Below are 20,850 nucleotides of genomic sequence, written 5' to 3'. Positions count from 1 at the left end.
AAGTGAACAAAACTACATAAATGTTATAATAGATAAATGAAATGTGCACTGTTTTTATTTTATTTTATTTAGTATTTATTTTTTTTACATGATTCCCAATTATTTATATTCACGATTTCTAGTATTTGTACAGGCTTTACATTTTTAGTTCAGTGTTGTAATTAGCAATTCATGTAACTTTATCTTTGAAGCAGATTTGTTATGTGACATAATTAATTAAAGTTTCTTAAGGATCAAGATCATGTTATCTGCGTCTCCTGTGCTCCATCAAGCCACTCCCATAATAGCTGTCATCACACAAATTAAAGCATGGCTCAGATTAGCATGTGTGTAAGACTCCAATACAATTATAAAGTAGGGCTGGACCAGAATATTCGAGTATTCGTTCGGTGGGTTGGCATTCGATTTTCAATTTTGAGATTCGAATATTCTTTTTTTTTTTTTTTTCTCTCGAACACCTGGCATCCTCCGCGAAACGGTTGTCATTCGCTCTTGAATATGAATCGCCCATGAGTGAACGTCATGAACGTCATGATTCAGTTCATCTGGAAGAGAAAACAAAAATGCCGAAGACCTCAGCTGTGTGGGAGCACTTTAATTTGAGTGAGGACAAGACAAAGGCAGTGTGGCAAATATGCCACAACAGCACATCAAGTTTGAAAAATCTATAAGTAGTACGCCTATAGTATATTGTTGGTGTAAAAAAAAACTAGCTGCTTTTATCCGCCATGTTAATCAGTAATTTTACACATGATAAAAACGTGCACAAAGCGACCATTAAAAATCATTTGAAATTTGTGTCAGTATGTCATAAATAGAACGCAGCAGCAGGTTACTGTCGGGAATTTGTCGCGCCACGCTGCGCCACATCCAGTGTAGACAGCATCCTACAGGTTCTATTGTATTTTGGCGCGGCGCGGCGTTGGGTGTAGACACGTGTTGAGAGAAGAATATGTTCAGCCCCCTTCTTCCGAAGTAGGGATGGGCGATATCTTATCGTTTGCGATATACCGGTAAAAATTCTCCACGTGATAAGAATTTGTCTTCCCGCGATAATAACGATAAAGTCTAGTTGTTATATGGACCGGGTACTCGGTACCACCGGTACTTATAAAAACCTGGTACCGTAACGTTTTCATTTTTTTAGTACCGACTTGGTACCGAAGCACTGGGTATTTTTTGACAACACTAGCTCCTATTGTGTTTTAACCTCATGTAACAAGATATTCAAGAGGCTTTTTAACTCTGCTGATGGTTTCATTCAGGTCCTTTTTGATGTGTCTTAGCTAGGGAAAGGGCATGGCTGGCGTGGGTGTGTTTTTCTCTCTCTTAACACACTGGCCCCCGTGACCATGGCACTGCTGTGTGAATGACTTTGAGGTCCGCTGGCATGAGCTGGTGTGAAGATCTATTTTGAAAGGTATCGCTCAGATGTTACTGCCCTGTGGGGTCCCTGAGAGCTGCACTCGTGTCTGCCATTGGCCTCCGAGGCCCCTCGTGCTGATCTGACAGTGGGATATGCCTTTTTTTTCTTTTTTTTTTGTTAAGTATACATTTTTAAATTATATTTATTGCATGAATACTTTGGTCAACTTTGCCAAAGACTCTTGGTGAAACTTTGGAAAGCTTGGGCTACGTTTAAATGACAACGATTGTCAAAATGATTCACATCCACGACAATGACTAAAGATGCTGTATCATGCATGCCAGACCAGTAGTTGGCAAGGTTACTTTGTGAAGTAACACTAAGTGCCAGCACACATTCCTATAGACTGAACACATACTAATGCATGCAATATTATTATTGTTTTCAATAACTTGTACTTTGAAACCCATTTTCAAAAGTTAGCATTTTCAGGCCCCCAAAATGTCATTGTCATGTAAATAAATGGCTGAAAGCGAAAGCCTTTAACATCCATGGAAACTTTCTATTGCATAAAATGTTCTTTATAGTAGAAAAGACTATGAAAATGTTCTACAAACTAAGAAAATATGTTCTTTTAAGATGTAAAATGTTCTTTGGGGAATTGTTCTTTTATGGCATCACTGCAAAAACATTATTTTTAGAACCATTTACATATTGAGAGTATGTATATGTATACCATTTGAATGTTTTATGCATCGGTCTAGCTTTAGTTGTGTTATTTAGTCATTTCTATTATGCTTTATAATTTCAGGCCAGCTAACAGGCTAATCAATTGAAGTTGTTAAATAAAAATGTCATTCATATCAATTCATGCATCACCTAATTTCATCGTAACATACTGTATAGGCTTGGCCTACAGAAAAGAACATTTATGTTTAATCTATCTAATAGTGTGTTGGTCATACTATACAATGATTTATAGCTTGTCTTTGTTGAATAATACAGAACATAAAGAGCTTTAAAAAAAAAGTTGCATATTAAATCGCAATCACAATATTGGTAAAAAAAAAAAATCGCAATTAGATTACTTTCCAAAAACGTTCAGCCCTATCACGCAGGTTGGTTTGATTTTTTTGAAACAAATAATGTGGCTGATCAAGTCATTGAATTAAAGCATTTCCTCATCATGAATATAAACAAATCTTATCCTTTTACCAGCCAAAGCTATTGGTCTTCCTCATTGTAAAAGCCTGACTTTTGTTGTCACTGCAACCTCACAGCAATAGCAATGATTTCAGAGATGTAAGAGGAATAGAAGAATGCCTATTTTATTATTTTTTTTATGCTTTGTTGGTCTGAGTTATTGGGAGGCTTCGAGAGGAGATTGTAATTCATGACACAATCTCATTTGGTCTGAGGTACTTCAGCTTTGGGAAATTTTTTTTGCTAAGTCTGAAACATTGGAGTTTTATTCCAGTTCCAGCACTTTTTCAAGAAATATTTGAGTGTTTGTTCAACTTTAGCCACTTTTATGTCAAGGGGTTAAACAGATTTTTTTTGTATTATTGTTACGGTCACCTTATAACAGGCTTGGGAACTTTTTACCATTTTTTAAAATGGCTTTTATTTACTCTTGTCCTAGACTAATCTTTTCTACTTTGCAGTTGTGTGTTATTTATTTTTTACTTTCAATTTCTACCTACATTATAGTGCTTGGCAGAACTAGAAAAAATGCACATTCCTTATAAAAATGTCCATGGAATTATAAGATTTTATTTTATAAGAATAATTTACATGACTTTTTCAGGTCTAAAAATCATACCTTTGAAATTAGGCTACCTCATATATCCAGGTTTTTAAAGACCATGGGAACCCTGTTGTCTTTCTTTCTTTTTTTTTTTTTTTTTTAACAGTGGTTGAGTGGATGAACCATACTAAGAAATAGGCCTATCTTTTTGTGTGTGTATGTCTTTTTGAGTCCGTGTGATTTAGTTTATTTAATTTTCATTTTCTTTCATTTTGAAGCCTCCTGGTAGAGAGCCCTTGTCTTTTTTATGAAAATATAATAAAAAATATTTAATGATAAAATAACATGATAAAAATATTAGGTTTAGAACAGTTTATTTAGAACTAAACATACAGTAAATATACAATTTTAATATTTACTATGCGAAAATGATTTCTCTCCGTTCCATCATTTCTCAATCAACATTTGTCACAATCAGCAGTTTTGCTCCTAATAAAGATTTTGCAAAAGTTGCGGTTCTTGTTTATGAAGGACATAACTGTGTCAGTGAAGCGCTTGCTTGAGATGAAATATGAGACACGTGATGTGTGAAGAAAACAAACCACTGCTGGGCGTTGTTAGTGGACAAATGAGTGTGTCAGTAGTGCCCGCTTCAAGAAACGCTCTTTATGAACACTGGCTTGTGTGGTACATTGTCTTATACCTTGAGCGGAGAGAAAATGAATGTGGCGATGTCTGGGCTTGTTTGATGGAGGAGGAGGGCAGCATGCAGTCTTGCTCAAGTGTGCGAGCGTTTGCGTCTGAACCCCGAGGGGCTCGATTCTGTCTGCTGACAGCACCTCGCGTTAATTGCCAACATTTAGCTTTTGTTTACATATATCCTTATCAAATGGCAGTGTGCTCAGTTTAAAGGAGCTGTCATTATCTTTGCTCTGAGGAAGACCAGGTCTTGCTGTACTTTACAGTTTGAAGTTTGAGCAATCGCACTCCTAGAATCTGTTTAAACTGAGACCTAATTGTCTTTCCGCCTGTGGGATACACTTTTATAAACTTGTGTAATGTGCCGTCTTGATCTCTCAAATGTTTAAAATGTTGACCCTGATCAGATGCGTTTCTGGAATGGACTGGATCTCAGTATGTGGCTTTAGAAATTGGACTATTGCATCAAAAATTGACAAGCCAAGTTTAATTGAGGAAATATAAAAATTGTGTAAAGGCATTCACGGCATATTGTTATTCTAAACTTTAAACAATTACAATTTATTCAGTCTAGGTTTTTTTTTCTCCATTTGTCCCTTTTTTAAATTACTTTGATGTGGAAAATTGTGAATGTTTTAGTTGCATCAGTGCTTCCCACAGGTGTGAAATATACTTGCGGTGGTATTACCCACGGCACAAAAATGGTCCACTACATGTGATAAACATCAAATAATGTGTGATTTTAATAGTATTTTTATTATTGAAATTCATTTTAATACAGATTATGCTGTGTTTAGGGGGATATGAAGTACTTTTTATCCATTTACCACAAAACTCCTCAACTACACCATTAGCATGCATTTGAAAGATTACATTTAGTGGTCGACCGATATATCGGCCGATATTTGGCATTTTTCAAATATCGGCATTTTTTTCTGTTTGGCAGATGTGTTCAAGGTGGGACTTTTATTTTGACAATGCTGAGAACGGCGTCACACAGTGCTCACATTCTCCCTCTTGTTCGCTGTCGTCATTCAGTTCTGTCTAATATGGACAGAAGTCTCTAATAATCAGATAGAACGGTTAAACAAAGGGATTAAAATGTATACAAAAAAGTATTATAACGATTACTTTAATATTATTAGTAATAGAAAGGCAAACATTATAATACTTTCTCATTTGCCGTCAGCATTCAGTAAATACGCATTAATATCATTTAAACAAATCTTTGAATGTCTAATAAACATCTAATTTTACAAACCTTGCAGACTTAGTAGAATCTAGTTGAGATCTTGTGAAGTGTGCATTTGTATCCTGCATGATCGCGTGTTCTCTGCGTGACGGTCGATCCGTGTGAATTGAATACTGACATGAGGAGAGTTCTGCTTCACTGGAGACGCGCAATCGACAAACTTTAAACTCGTGATTTCAAATTATGCTTTTGCCCACTGCCATATTAATGTCATTTTCATTGCGTGCTGTATGTAAAATGAGTGTTACCTTGGCTTTGTTTAAAAAAAAATAAATAAAAAAGATTCCCTATGCTCACAAACTTCCCAGAATAATGAGTGCCCTGTTGGTTACAGTGTTTACTTTCTTTTTAACTAGATTTTTATAAAATATTTATTTATTTGTGAAAAATGCTTTATCTTCTAAAGTAGGCCTATAAGTATGTTTATTTTACACAATTATTTTTAATCCATTTTCAAATTATTTCAAATTTCTTAAATATAAATTAAAATAAATTAAATTATATCGGCTTTATATCGGCCACCCTGCTTTCCAAGATATCGGCAGTCAAAAAACCCATATCGGTCGACCTCTAATTACATTTTTATTAAAAAAAAACTTTAATAATCATCAAAATGAAATATTTAATTTGTTTCTGGATATTGATCTAGGTGTTAGGGGCAGAATGCTGCTATCTGCTAGTTACAGAAATATCTGTAGGAAATACAGGTTTAGAAAAAAAAAGTGTACTTACCATATAAATCCAGCAGAGGCCCATAGTGGTCCATTAATTTTTCTGGATGTGGCTAACTGCTCTTATAAATGCAATGTGGAACAAACATGATCACGCAAACGCATGTGCACACGCACACATACCTGTGTCTGCAGCGCATGTGTGATTGTCAGTGGGAGTAAACGGTTCTCGCGCACACCGAATGAGCAGCTATGAAATGCGTAGGCTCTTCACGTTGCGTCTTTTGCACGCTCAAGTTCGTTATTTTAAGTGTAGACGTATGACAAGTGCACTCAAATAGAGATCGAAAACTCCGCCAAGATGGACAAACAGCTGATCATAGCTGTACAGGTTTTTTTTTATTATTATTATTTCTCATTCCCATAAATATATCTAGTAGTAGAGTTAATGCAAGGGCTGGAAATCTATTTATCCTTAGCTGAAACTTCGTCTTCAACGCGGCTCAATGGCATGCACCAATGGAGCACGAGCTCCCGAGCACTTTTGAAAAGAGGAGAAAGTGGTGCGGCCGGTGTTGTGCCCAATTCTGACCCCACTGCCAGATTATTACCCCCCTAGTATTGGTAGGTTTAGGAGTAGGTGTGGGGGAGGGGTTAGGATCAGGCAATCAGGTAGCAACTTCAACGAGGGGGTAATAATTTGGCAGGGGACGAAATTGGGCACAACACCGGCATTTTCCATGCGTTTTTAGATGCGACATGTAAACGGCCTTTAAATCGATTGCAGGTAGTTTCATCATCTCGGGCAGATATAAAAGTATAAGAGGATAAAAATAATGAAAAGCAAAATTGTGTTAACAAATATACTTGGGCGGCCTTTTTTTTTTTTTGTTGTATGTGGTTTGAGCTGTTTGGAAATGTCCTCTGGCTTTGTTACCTCACTTATTAATCTTCCACAATCATAAATATATTATGCAGTTAATATCCAGAGGCTTCAGGGCAGGCGAGTAGACTCTTCCTGAGAAATTCAGGGATGTATTTCACAGTAAAGTGGCACAGTTCATTGACACTGGCAATTGATATTCTGTGCTTAGCTTTAAGCGCTGGCACCAGGACATGCTTTTTTGTGCTCAGAAATATCAAGATTTTTAACATATGAATGACCTTTAGAACCATTGAGTTTTGGCGTAAATGCCACTGTTGAAATTGATGTAATGCTTTGCAATTAAGTTACTGGAGATAATATCATTTCAGATATTATGTGCTTGCATGCTGCTTTCTGACTTTGAGTAGTTCTTGTTTATTTTCTCTGATGTTGTGCTTATAAGCTGTTGTGCTAACAGACTTATGATTTTTAAAGGGATAGTTTGTTTTAAAATCAGAATTGTCATCATTTACTCACACTCACGTCTTTCCAAATAAGTATGACTTTCTTTCTTTTGTGGATCATAGAAGAAGATATTTTGAGATGTTATTTTTTTCCCCATACAGTGGAGGTCAGCGGTAACTAAAACTAGTGGCTGACTGTTTATAATTTCGCTGAGGCTGATCTTTGGCAGTTTTGTTAGAGCCCGACCGATATGGGTTTTTTGGGGCCGATACCGCGGAATTTCATGTGAAGTCCACTTCGCAGGGCACTTACGATCGAATAAAACAACGCTTGAATGCTGCTGCCTGAACAAGTCCTTACTGAAGTGAAAGTGTTGACTGGTGTCAATATCTCGCGAACGCGCCTGCGGCTCTCCACCAAATTCGGGGGATCCCTTCAGCTCGAGGAGCCCTCTCTGAACCCCCGGGATCACTTGATCGGTCGGCGCCGGACCGCGAATTTAACCACATAGAATACAGTATATACATAAACAGAATATATATGCATAAACACATTTTTTGCAATGATCAGTCAAATGTGGTGATCAAACACTTGTAATGACGTGACACGTACTTAGTTTGTTACGTAATGGAGGCAGGGCATTTAACAATAAACTTTATTATCCAAAATGAGTCTGACATCAGTGCACTGAACAGTAAAGTTGAAGTTTATTCAACTTTAATTCAATTCAATTCCATTCAACTTTATTCCATTAAAGTTTATTTCACTTCGAAACATCCCCCGGGATCACTTGATCGGTCGGCGCCGGACCGCGAATTTAACCACCCGTAACTCCCGAACCCTATCGATGGGGCTATCGATGCGGGGGTGGTCTCATTTGAAAGCGGGCCTCTAGACGTACACCCGATTTGCGTTCGAGAGGGTTCAATGAGCTGAAGGGATCCCCTGAATTTGGTGCGGATTCGCCGCGCCGTTACGGAGATATGGCCATTCAAAGTTTCAATGGTTTTCCATAGACTTAAGCTTCAAAAGCATTTCATCCAGGTCGCCAGTAGCAAACAATGGAGCGCGCTCTGCTGGACATCTGCTGGACAAACTAAGTAATTACACTATTTCAAGCATTTTATCTGCGTTATATGTTCTGTAAAAAGAATTTCATATCAGCGGCATATTCGCCGATCCCGATATATCGGCAACAGGCTCATATCAGCCGATAATATCGGCAAAATGATATATCGGTCGGGCTCTAATTTTTGTAATGATCAACAATCTGAATGGCTGTTTAAAATATATAAATCCTCTTCAGAAAGAGAAAGTAGCGCAGCTGCTTTGTTTACAAATATATATTGATGGACTGCTAACCAGAACTGTTAGGTTACCAACATTCTCTAAAATATTTTCTTTGGTGTTTATTTTTTGTAAGAAAGTCATACAGGTTTGGAATGACACAATTTTCCATTTGTGTGAATTATGTTTAATGTTTCTGCATGTTTTTGTAGGATTGTGTACTGCTGTGCCACTCACTTTGTATTGATCTAAGTGTAATGAGTTTGAATCTGAAGGAGCAGTCTTTAATTTAGATGTCTGGCCAGCTTCAGTAAGTGTTCTCCACCAGTGCTTTTGGAAAGACGCCATTCAGAGGAATGCAGTCCACAGGTTTCCCCAAAGGTTGTTTGCTGAAGGACAGTTTCTCATTGATTCACCCCACTCTCGTGATGCTATGATCTATAGTGGATGTAGCATTAGGGAAGGAGATACTGATGCTTTATCGCGGTAACATTTTCAAATGAACCATGAGGAAATTTTACCACTGTGCAGGTCTGTTTATCTTAGTAGATCTGGAACCGGGAAGTGGTAAACACATGCACACGCTTAAGGATGTTTTTTCAGGTTATGAAACCTACCCAGATGGTGTGTCCAAATATCTGTGCAAATTTGGTAAAAAAAAAAAAAAAGAAGAGGGCTGCACTTAAAGATTACATATTTTACACATTTCTGGAGTTTTATTTTAAGTCTTGATGTCCTTAAGAATATATATTTGCGGTGTAAGTACGTAATGTATGCTGTAGCCTGCTGTGGATTGGTGATACTCACAAGTAAGGTCAATAGAAACACCGGTAATGATGGTCACTACTGAGGGAAATGTTGTTCGGCCTTACATGTTTGAGCCGAACTCAGACCCCGAATCGGCAACGACAGGAGACAACCAACCACCTCCTCAAACGTGCTTACAACAGGATGTTTCAGAATAGCAATTCATTTATTTATTTTTTTTTTCAAACACCAAATGCAGTAAATACAAACCTGACCAGCCGAGCGTTTGCGATCACGTGAACTTGAAGACACTTGTACAAATGCGGATGAGTGACACGAATGGAAATGATTCCAGATTGGCGATGTAGTATTTGGTTTCTGTATTCTGTACTGTATTTTCCTGCGCTCAAACCTGCCAATCTAAAGGATCAAACGCCGTGTATGGCGGTTGAGGTAATTTGTGAATTAGCAAAGACTTATAGTCTAAATAAAACAATTTGCAACTGTTACTATTATTACACTTGTATACAAAACTTTGTATTATGCTTGTTATAGAGTGTGTGACGTCACGTGCACTACGGTTAATGCGGTTGTCACGGCGACCGTCACAGCCCTACTGTGCAATGATGTAGTTTCCTCTGACATCCAGACTGAACAGCGTTTTTTCGACATGTTTCCGTGTTGTTGTTGCTCAGCAATGGCATGGACGCGATGTTGTCTGGGGGTGTGGCAAAAGGAGAGTGGGACTGTGGGCAGTGCTCAGGGTGGTGACTAAAGGCGGTGACTGAGTAGTTCTGACGTCACCTTTTTACGGAAGTCCCAACGGTTCGTGAAAAATCACAGCTACTTTATGCAGGCTGTGTGCATTTGACTGTGGATGGACTGTTTTGAAACTTATATGGTAGTTACATAGCACCTAGACCTCTGTTATCATGAAAAAGCCAGGAAATTTCAGTTTTGACAATATGGGACTTTTAAAAACATGCCTGCTTTTCTCTTCTTTGAAGACACTTCATGGCATGGATTTTATGATTTTATCTAATACTCAATGCCAGCGCTGCTCTGCCTTCTGTGACCCTGCTGAAGGCTTCAGCTGTCAACATGTGAAAAGAGATGGCATTAATCTGTGTGCATTTGGAAATATTAAGGAGTGTTTGGTACTGCTTTCCCATTTTGGGAAGTCTGCCTCTGTCTTTTTCTCTCTGGGAATGTTTACCCACGCTGAGACTAAAAAGCTAATGCTTTTCCAAGGACATGCTGTACACAGCACATGGAGCACGTTCAGTGCCCTGCTCAGACTTACACAGCCCCCGTGTCCATAAAACACACACACATAGACTGGAAATGGATGGCCAGCATCTTTTACACCTTTTTTTAGTGGTTATGCTTTATGATTTCGTCTTACCTGTCACAGATGTAGGGCTCTATGATTTCCATGATGCAGGTCAGAATCACGGAATCCATTCACGAAAATAGAATTTACAGTATAATTTGTCCGGAATTTGGAAAATTTGATGAATAAATCAAAAGTAGGGCTTTTATATCAGCTCTCTGAATATTAATGTGCAAAACGTCAGCATGTTCAGAATGTTAGTATTGTAAAAATATTAATAAATTATGAAATTATTATGATTGAATTAAAAAGTTTTTTGAATTCAGTTGATTGGGCATGCGTTTTGATTACTGACATTTAATTCAACCATTAAAACGGAATCCAGAAAAAAATACAACGAAAAAAAAAAAGGAATCAAGAAAAATTAAGCAAAACATTTTAGCAAAATTAAACCGAATTTGTGAAAAAATAAAATAGATTTCCTGCATGACTAGGAATGTAATTATTCACTCAATTCACGATGCGATATGATTCATGATACTGATTTCATGATACAATTTTCTCATTTTTTTTTTTAACAAAATTAGATTTAAGACAAATAAATGAAAAGGTGTCCTTTTATTATTTCTCAGACAAAATGCTGTATATTTCTTTGTGAAAGTGAAATATGTCGAAAAACAATACTAAATTGAATATTTAAAATCCCAAATCAAATAAATAAATATTACAAATAAAAGTGATCTCTCAATATAAACAAACTAAGGCTATTCTTGTGCTCTTTCCATTTAAAATGAGAGGCAACCACTGCATTTTAATCACAATCCAAACAAAGATGCTGCACACATGCACCATGAGCTGTTTTTAATCTACATTAGATTATATAATTTCAAAATTTAAAGCAAAAACAGAACGGACTTTAGTTTTGTGAAACTATACTACATAAAACTTGGGGTGCATCGTTACATCCCTAATGGTGACAATAAAGAAAGGAATTTGTCCATATGAAAAAAAACTAAAAAAAAACAGAATTGTTTGTTTAATAAAAAGGAGAATCTGTCCAAATTAAACAACCATAGACCTGAAGTTCATGTTTGACATGTAAGGTGATTTTTTTTTTTTTTTAATTATTCAGATACTTTCTCCTGTCCAAATTTAAAATGCAGAGACCGCTATAATTGGCTTAACCAATGGTGTGAGATTGAGTCAGACTTTCTGTTTGCACTAATAATAGAAGACAACAGGAGTGTTTGAGAAACCAGTTTGAAAACAATAATTTTTGCAATGAAATGAATGGTGCAGAAATCACACACATCAAACTCTATACTAAATAGTGTACATGCGACACATGCAGCCTCTTGGCTTATTCTATTGTGATTATTATTGGTCATTCGAAGTCTTCTGGGATTAAAATGTTTGGCTGTAAATGAGCACAAAACCCCTGAACTGAACTTTCCCCCAGATAACTGATTCCCAGCGTAACTTTGCTAGTTTTGTGTCTCTCATAACACTCCAGTCTTCTCACATAATTAAATTTATCCAACTTCTTTAATTTATTTATTCATTTGTAGCCACGTAATACACAGGACAATGACGATCAGGACCACGGTCCCCTTGGCTTCCTCTGAACTAACACATGCTCATTGCATTGCTGATAAAACCATATGAGTGAACTGTTAAATATTAACCACTTTCACTAAGAGCAATGTTCACCAGTGGTGATTATTTCCTGTGATAATCTCTGAGGTTAGCTGTACTAAGTGCGCTCAAAAGGCCTCGTTTTCCTTATGTGTTGTGACTGGTTGACGGAGCTCAATCTGATCGGACTGTGAGCCATCACAGTACAAATGCTGCTTTGTCAATTTTTTAAGTTTTTGTTGACAACGGTAAACTTAACCACTTCATTTTGTCAGATGTCTGCTGTTAATGGTTAAGGCTACAGCAAATTTGTGCATAAACAATGGATGATCGTCACAGGTGGCAAACTTTTCATTGAAGTGAAAATTGATTAAATTCTGTGAATACGAAGACATTTTAACCATATTGAAATGAAAATCTTTATATGAATCAAAAACTTCTGGAATGCATCCAAATGCTTTATACAACATTGTGTTTTAATTATTGGGCTTTGCTTTGGTATTGCTTACATATTGGATACTACAGATGTAGACCGGATTAAAGAAGTTTTGCTGAAGCGCCAGAATGCGTTCCAGATATCCGCTCATAGAGAAAGAGCCATCGGAAATCTTTTAGAGCAGACTTTAGTTTAATTAGACTGCCGGAGGAGAAGAAGAAAGACTCATGATGCACGTTGGGCTGAATCGTCTCATTCCTTCATGTATTGGTTTATATTTATAGCCCATGTTAGTGATGGTGGTCGTGATTAGTCTGCCGCTTATTAGATGATAGCAAGCGTGGACAGACTGCATCCAATCAGGTACTTATCGTTAGAGTCATCAACCCAGCACATCATCTCTAGTCAGCAGCCCACTGCACTGTTTATGTGTGCGCAAACTTGTACTTTTCATCAGAAATAAGGAATATTTCAAGTTTTCTTTAACCTAATGACCATATACCACACGTGAGTTGCTGTCGGAGTGTGTATAAACAAGCAGAATCCACGTTTGCCTATTACAATAATTAACATTTTACATTTTACAATAAATAAACATTTAAAATATGCTAACATCGCACTGCTTTGATAGTCTGACCGTCAGTATAACCACATTGATGTAAACATAACACAGCTTTATTCTTGAATTCAGCATGAAATCCAATTTCAATTATTTCCTTATTAAACAAAAAGTTATAATCAGTCTTTCAAGTCATGTCATGTTAAAATTGGTACGTAGTTCAAGTGAATTAAAATATCTGCAAAGACCAGAAGAGACATGGAAGATGGATGTAACTCTCTGTGGATCATTGTTTACATGCAGCTCCACTTACAAAAATTATGTTGTCGATGCAAAAGCAGATACTCATACATTTCATGCAGAAAAGTAGTCCCACTTCAAAATGATGAATTAGAGGTAATTTTCAAGAAATTCAGTACAAATACTGAAGAATTCTTGAAGCACTGAAACACGCATTTCCTAGTGAATCCTCAGGCCTGCAAAGCTTACATTGTGATTGTGTTCACCATAAACATGCTTGCCATTTGTTTATACACAAAGAAGGACGGGTCGAAATTATTGTCATATTAAAATTATTGGTAATCAACAGCATGCACAGCTGGTTTACATAAACATTCGGGTGAAAATTCTATTTTAGTTTAGCCTTAAACCATCCTGCACTGTGTGTGTGTGTGTGTGTGTGTGTGTGTGTGTGTGTGTGTGTGTGTGTGTGTGTGTCTCACCACAAAACAATAAGTCTGAATGTAGTCATATGACTGTGGACAGCGCTTAGAAGGTCTAGACCGCTTGGTACTTTGAGTGTGTGTGTTCATGTGATACACAAAGGGCCTACTGAGAGCGCTCAAGAATCACAGTGTACACAGACTTCTCTCAGTCTCCCCAAAGACTCAGTGAGGACGATCTCTTTCACTCACTTACATTGTTCAAACTCTTACTTGTCACAGAATCTGCCTACAAAGGCAGTATTTTAAGGCATCGTAGGAGCAATTGCTGTTCCAAACATAGAGAATGAGATGAGCCAGAGTCAGGCTTTAATTTCATGCCATAGAGGACTGGTTCCATCCAATCAGCTGTTGCATATGCGGTGTAGTATCTTTCTGCATGACCTTTGACCTTGTGTTTGTGTGTTTTTTTGTCTCTGCAGCCCAGAATGTGACGGTGGAGGAGATTCTGAATGCCTACAGACAAGCATGCCAGAAGCTCAACTGCAAACCAATCCCTAAAGTGCTCAAACAGATACAGGTAACAGACACATTTATTCATGCAGTCTCACATCTGCAAAAACATCATGGAAATTCTTCAGTCCTTCATTCAAGACTAGTGATGCAACAAAAATATTCATCTGAAAATGAAAATGAAACTGTCTTGGAGGGCTGAAATCATTGACTGAAATGTGACTCTAATTAGCGTTTCTCCGATGGCGTGTTTTGACTGTGTTAGCGGCTACAACAGGTTAACATGTCAGCTCTGTCAAGGCTTGGACTGGATTGACAATATTGATTTCTCGATTTAAATCGATCTTTACTTTGGTGAGCTGAGGTCTTTCTCTATACTGGTTTCCATTAATGCGTGAACAAAACTTATAAGCTTTGCGCTTTGATAGGGAAAAAGTCTGGGCTCTCAAATTCTGTCTATTTAATAACTAAATTCAAACAATAAATGTGACCCTGGAGCACAAAAGACATCAATGGAAAGCTTATTTATTCAGCTTTCAGGTGATGTATACATCTCAATTTCGAGAAATTTACCCTTATGACTGGTTTTGTGGTCCAGGGTCAGATATGTCATTTTGATGCTCTTCAGTGTGACGTAAAGTGTAGCCGCTTGAGTTCAAGTGAAATGCATTTACCTCAGGAAAGCCTTTCACTGTCTACAAACTCGTTAGTCAGCTAGAAGAAGTTAACTTTAGAGGAGCATTTTGTTAAATATATGCATTATATTACATATTTATTATATTTTTACTGTTTTTGTTTATATTTTAATGTATTGTCTTAATGTATGTTTGAATAAATCAGTCGTGATAGCGAGTTTTTATTGCTGCCACTGTTTATATTTCAACAACAAACTGGTGTGGAAATATAATTATATAATTGAATATAGTATAATAATTAGGTGCAATTTAAATGTTTATATATTTGAGTATTGATTATTTAATATCTTTAAATATTTACATTTATTTATTTGTTTATTTTTTTTTTATTATTTAGTTTCAGTTTCGGTTTTCAGCTAAATAAAAACTTTAGATTTTGGTGTTTCAGTAAAAAAGTAATTTCAGTGCATCACTATTCTCCTTGAAGTCATAAAGTGTTAAATCCACACTCACAGAAGAAGAGGGATGCCTGATCACACATTAGTAACCTCTATCGTATCCTCAGTTGGCCTGTTGCGCTGGATTACATCTGTACTCTGATCACAAACGTATAACCGACCGGTCACATGCCTCCTGACTCGCTTACTGAAAGCCTCTTATAGACACAGCGCTGTAAACATACCATCCTGAGCCAACAAACGGTCCTGATGACACACACATCCAGAGTCAAATTCCCAAACATCAGGGATTTGCATAGAGCATTTTATTGGTTTGGTTAGGGCTCAACATGAACGTGCCTGTTTTCTGTCAGTAAACACTTAACTATATGACTTCCTATAACAAATATAGCAATTATGTGTTCTAATTACTAATGTTATGGTTTTCAAAGGGTCAAATTTGTCACATACACAGAAGCACATAAGAGTCTTAATGGCTCAGCACCAAAAATCAGCCCGTTTAATGCAAAGTATCAGAAAGGGGGAGAAAAAGGGTCTGAATTATGACTGTTTTTGGAGGAAAAAACTTCACTAGTAAATTATAAATTACTTATGATTCATGGCTGCCCAAAAAGAGTACAGGCTTTGGTTTTACTTGCATAACTTTCACATTTAGGTGAAAAAGTTGATCAAGTTTGATAATTTCATGCTGCAATTGTTCATCAATGAGTGTGCATATTTATCTAGAGTCCAAGAAGTGTATGTGAGATGAAGTCTCCATAACATGTGTAATGCATCAGTTAATACCTGGCTCAAAATGGACCTGAATGCAAAAGGTGTAACAATTATTAAATGGTTAAATCTCTTGGATGGATGGATGCGTGTTTTGATAGTCATGACTCATTTCCAAAGTTTGGTTCCTGTACAAAAACTATGCATTTTTAGAAATTAAGTATCTCATCTGGGTCAAACAGACCTATATACATTATGAGGGTTAGAAAATAGACAAGATGAAAGATGAGCATGAAAGATTTCAGGTGAGACTCGACAGGTGTTATAATGATCCAGGAAGGTAAGTGCAAGCAGATCGATAGAGAGAGAGAGAGAACAGTTTCTCCCATCTGCTCCTATAGCTGAGTCACTGAAGACAGACAGACTGAGATAAATCATGTTATCATGGATGGATGCGTGTTTTGATAGTCATGACTCATTTCCAAAGTTTGGTTCCTGTACAAAAACTATGCATTTTTAGAAATTAAGTATCTCATCTGGGTCAAACAGACCTATATACATTATGAGGGTTAGAAAATAGACAAGATGAAAGATGAGCATGAAAGATTTCAGGTGAGACTCGACAGGTGTTATAATGATCCAGGAAGGTAAGTGCAAGCAGATCGATAGAGAGAGAGAGAGAGAACAGTTTCTCCCATCTGCTCCTATAGCTGAGTCACTGAAGACAGACAGACTGAGAGAAATCATGTTATCATGGCCTGATGTTTGCACAGAGATGCCAGCTAACACCCACAATCACTCACCAACCAGCACATGCTGCCGCTCTCCTCCCCTCTTTCCCTCCGTTCACATCCCGCTCTTTTGTGTTTCCCATCTGTTACTTTTCCACTCCTTTATTTTTCTCTGCAAGTGTAGTTTTTTGTGCGCCGTGCGTGTAATGTGTTTTTGTGCGGTATGTGTAAGCTGTAGTTGTGCAGAGAGGCATCAGTCTGTTAAACCATTCCAATGGCATGATGGTAAATTTCCACTGGGAGTCCCCAGGGCAGAAAATAGCCGGTCATTACTGTTTGCGTGTGTACGTATGTGTTTTTCCACCACCTCAGTCCACGCTTGGGTTCCTCACTCCTAATTGCTTAGTCACCCTTGGAAAAATGACTTCACAAACAGGACTGTAAAAGAAATGCGTTGAAAAAGGAGAAGAGAGAGAGAAAGAGAGAGCTACTAAGAAGATTAATGCTCCTTTTATGTCGGTTTACTCTGCACAGATTATATATATACTAGTGCAGTTCCCACCGCCAAATGATACAGTAAACTTATTTATTTTTGATATATTATGTTACTGGAATAATGGTGTTTGATGTTTTATAATGATTGTATTGCGTTTTTGGGTTCGTTATATTTCTGGAGATCAGTAATTTTTAAAACTTGCCATTTGCATCTTGACTGATTTTTGTACTTGTGGGTAAAACAGTCTTTGAAAATCTTTTTAAGAAGTTTAAGATAAATGTCAAGTGCAGTTCTTAAAACAAAATCTTACTGACAATCAATCAAGACGCTTGATTGACACATAAAGCAACCAACTAAAGTTTTAGTTTTTATGTAGTCTATTAAAAGCATAAAAATGCAACATAAACAAAATGTGACGATATGAATAGAAAAAGAAAAAGAAAATAGAAAAGAATAGAAAAAGGCACAGATGTTTCTGAGAACTTGAGAAGACTTTATTTCTGTCCATAGATATGTTTACGCTATAGTTACCTGTCTCTCATGTGACAGAAATACCCACAAAACAGTTGTTAGACTAAAAACCTATTGACTGTAAATCTATTGTTGTCTTTAAAATCTGTACATCAGAGTATATTTGAAAACATTTGAAAAATCCTTTATATAATTTGGTGTTCTTGGTCAAAAAAACTTTTCCTTTAAGAAAAAAAAGAAAAGAAAAAAAATTGCTTGTAAATCTCTCATTCTGCTATATTATCACCAAATCTTGGATTCAATTTTTTTGTCGACTCATTTTCTTTCAATCAGCACAGGTTTTGTATTTATTTTTGGAGCTGATTGATCAAAGGCCTCATTGATCTGAGCTCATGCACCTCGGTTTTTGAGTGAATTAAGCATTATTTGTGGATAATGTTCACTCAAAAGCTGCAGTGCATAAGCTCAGATCAATGAAACCTATGATCCGTCAGTTCCAAAAATAAATGCAAAACCTGTGCTAACTGAAAGAAAACAAATCGATGAAAAGATTTAAGCCAATATTTGGTGATGTAGCATAACAAGAAATGTATCAGCAGTTTTACAAATGTAATAAGTTCGTAAAAAAAAAAGTACAAAAATCATCAAAAAATTGTACATTTATTTTTGGGGAAGTTATACCCTGTGTGTCAGTACGTTTGAGTCCAATGAGATGACATTAACATTAAAATCCATTAAAATCCTCTCTGGGTTAAAATGAGAAGAATGCAACATGAGGGTTAAATAAAAAAAAAATAACATTTGAATGCAATTTCCCTCCTCCTCCTCAGTACGAGTGGTGAAGTCTGTGATTGGTGAGTAAAGATGGACGCTTGTGTAACAGCAGAAACACAAGGGTCATTGAAGTTACATTAGAAAGCTCATGGCAGCGTTAAATGTCAGGTTGCTGACTCTGAATGCTTCCGACTCTTGGCTGATCAGAGAACAGGTTTTTTCACAGAGAACGGTGTTTCACAGCACAGACATCATAGTGTTTACACAGCCTTCAAAGCTATGAATTCAGCATTTACACTGGCAGATTTTCTGCTCTTAGTCCATTTGTTTCAGTGTGTGGGGTAATCAGGAGACATGTTATAACACACACACACACACACAATGTATTCGGCTGTGTATTTCTTGATTCTTATGTCTGTAGGTGTAGATTTACAATTTTGTGAGTTTGGCGGTTTTTTAAACCACTTGTCATTGCAAACACACTTTGTACACTAGAGTTATATTAATGGCCTACCTGTCCGATATGAAAAGATTTAAGCCAATATTTGGTGATGTAGCATAACAAGAAATGTATCAGCAGTTTTACAAATGTAATAAGTTCGTAAAAAAAAAAGTACAAAAATCATCAAAAAATTGTACATTTATTTTTGGGGAAGTTATACCCTGTGTGTCAGTACGTTTGAGTCCAATGAGATGACATTAACATTAAAATCCATTAAAATCCTCTCTGGGTTAAAATGAGAAGAATGCAACATGAGGGTTAAATAAAAAAAAAATAACATTTGAATGCAATTTCCCTCCTCCTCCTCAGTACGAGTGGTGAAGTCTGTGATTGGTGAGTAAAGATGGACGCTTGTGTAACAGCAGAAACACAAGGGTCATTGAAGTTACATTAGAAAGCTCATGGCAGCGTTAAATGTCAGGTTGCTGACTCTGAATGCTTCCGACTCTTGGCTGATCAGAGAACAGGTTTTTTCACAGAGAACGGTGTTTCACAGCACAGACATCATAGTGTTTACACAGCCTTCAAAGCTATGAATTCAGCATTTACACTGGCAGATTTTCTGCTCTTAGTCCATTTGTTTCAGTGTGTGGGGTAATCAGGAGACATGTTATAACACACACACACACACAATGTATTTGGCTGTGTATTTCTTGATTCTTATGTCTGTAGGTGTAGATTTACAATTTTGTGAGTTTGGCGTTTTTTTAAACCACTTGTCATTGCACACACACTTTGTACACTAGAGTTATATTAATGGCCTACCTGTCCGATTATATTCATCTCTCAATAGTTAACTCTCTCTGTTTATTTTTCCCATAGGACTTAAAAGACCTGACACAGCGAAACGAGTGCCTAGAACTCAAAGGTGAGCTGAAAATCTCCTTATCACAATGTTCAGTGTTTGCATTGAAAGTTCAGGGAATTTTAAAATTGTATATGGAATAGTCATAGACGTTTAATGAAATGATAAAAAGTCTTGGAAATATGAGTTGTTCTTGTTTTTAAAATGTTCCTTAAAATATTTGAACCAGCATTAAAAAAAAATCCTAAAACTCAATTTTTTTTTAATTAATTCTCATTCAGCAAGGATGCATTAAATTGATCAAAAGCAACAGAAAAGCTATTAAGTGTTACAAAAGATGTATTTTTCTAACAAATGCTGTTGTTTTGAACTTTCTATTCATCAAAGAATCCTGAAAAAGAAAATGTATCACAAAATATGAAGCAGCACAACTGTTTTCAACATTGCTAATAATCAGAAATGTTTCTTGAGCAGTAGTGATGGGAAGTCCGGTTCTTTCGGACAGTTTTTCAATTAACCGGTTCAAAAAAACGGTTCATCGGTTCTTTTACGCCCTAACGTAATGACGTCATTCGCAATGACGTAATAATATCAAGTCTATCGTCCCGGGCTGGGATGAAAATACACATTCAAATATATAAAGTCAGTAATCATAACTTCAGTCAGTTAAAACATCATAATCATGATTAGTGGTCGGCCGATATTCGAAATTTTTTAAATATCGGCATCGGCCGATACGTTTTCCTGTTTGGCCGATACGTTCGAGGCGGGACTTTTATTTTGACGGCGCTGAGAGCGGCAGCGCCTGAGCACACACGTTCTCCCTCTTGTTCGCTGTTGCTGTTAACAGTTCTGTCTAATACGGACAGAAATCTGTCTAATAATCAGAACGGTTAAACAAAGGAATTAAAATGTATACAAAAAGTATTATAATGATTGCTTTTACATTATTAGTAATAGAAAGGCAAACATTATAATACTTTCTTGTTTGCCGTCAGCATTCAGCAAATACGCATTTATATCATTTAAA

General features: G+C 36.7%; 1 protein-coding gene across 1 annotated transcript in view; it reads left to right on the top strand.

The window, feature by feature from the left end:
* Window positions 1–20,850, top strand: part of LOC107656977 (protein phosphatase 1 regulatory subunit 37-like) — a 49,913-nt gene that overhangs the window by 6,775 nt on the left and 22,288 nt on the right. The window contains exons 2-3 of the mRNA XM_016444942.1: window positions 14,207–14,304; window positions 19,838–19,883. Coding sequence (XP_016300428.1) covers window positions 14,207–14,304; window positions 19,838–19,883 — 144 coding nt within the window. The remainder of the gene's footprint in view (window positions 1–14,206; window positions 14,305–19,837; window positions 19,884–20,850) is intronic.

Source organism: Sinocyclocheilus anshuiensis, unplaced genomic scaffold, assembly GCF_001515605.1.
Source record: "Sinocyclocheilus anshuiensis isolate Anshui unplaced genomic scaffold, SAMN03320099.WGS_v1.1 scaffold1052, whole genome shotgun sequence".
Lineage (NCBI taxonomy): Eukaryota > Metazoa > Chordata > Actinopteri > Cypriniformes > Cyprinidae > Sinocyclocheilus > Sinocyclocheilus anshuiensis.
The sequence above is the reverse complement of the archived record's forward strand: the minus strand, read 5'-3'. Positions and strand labels throughout refer to the sequence as shown.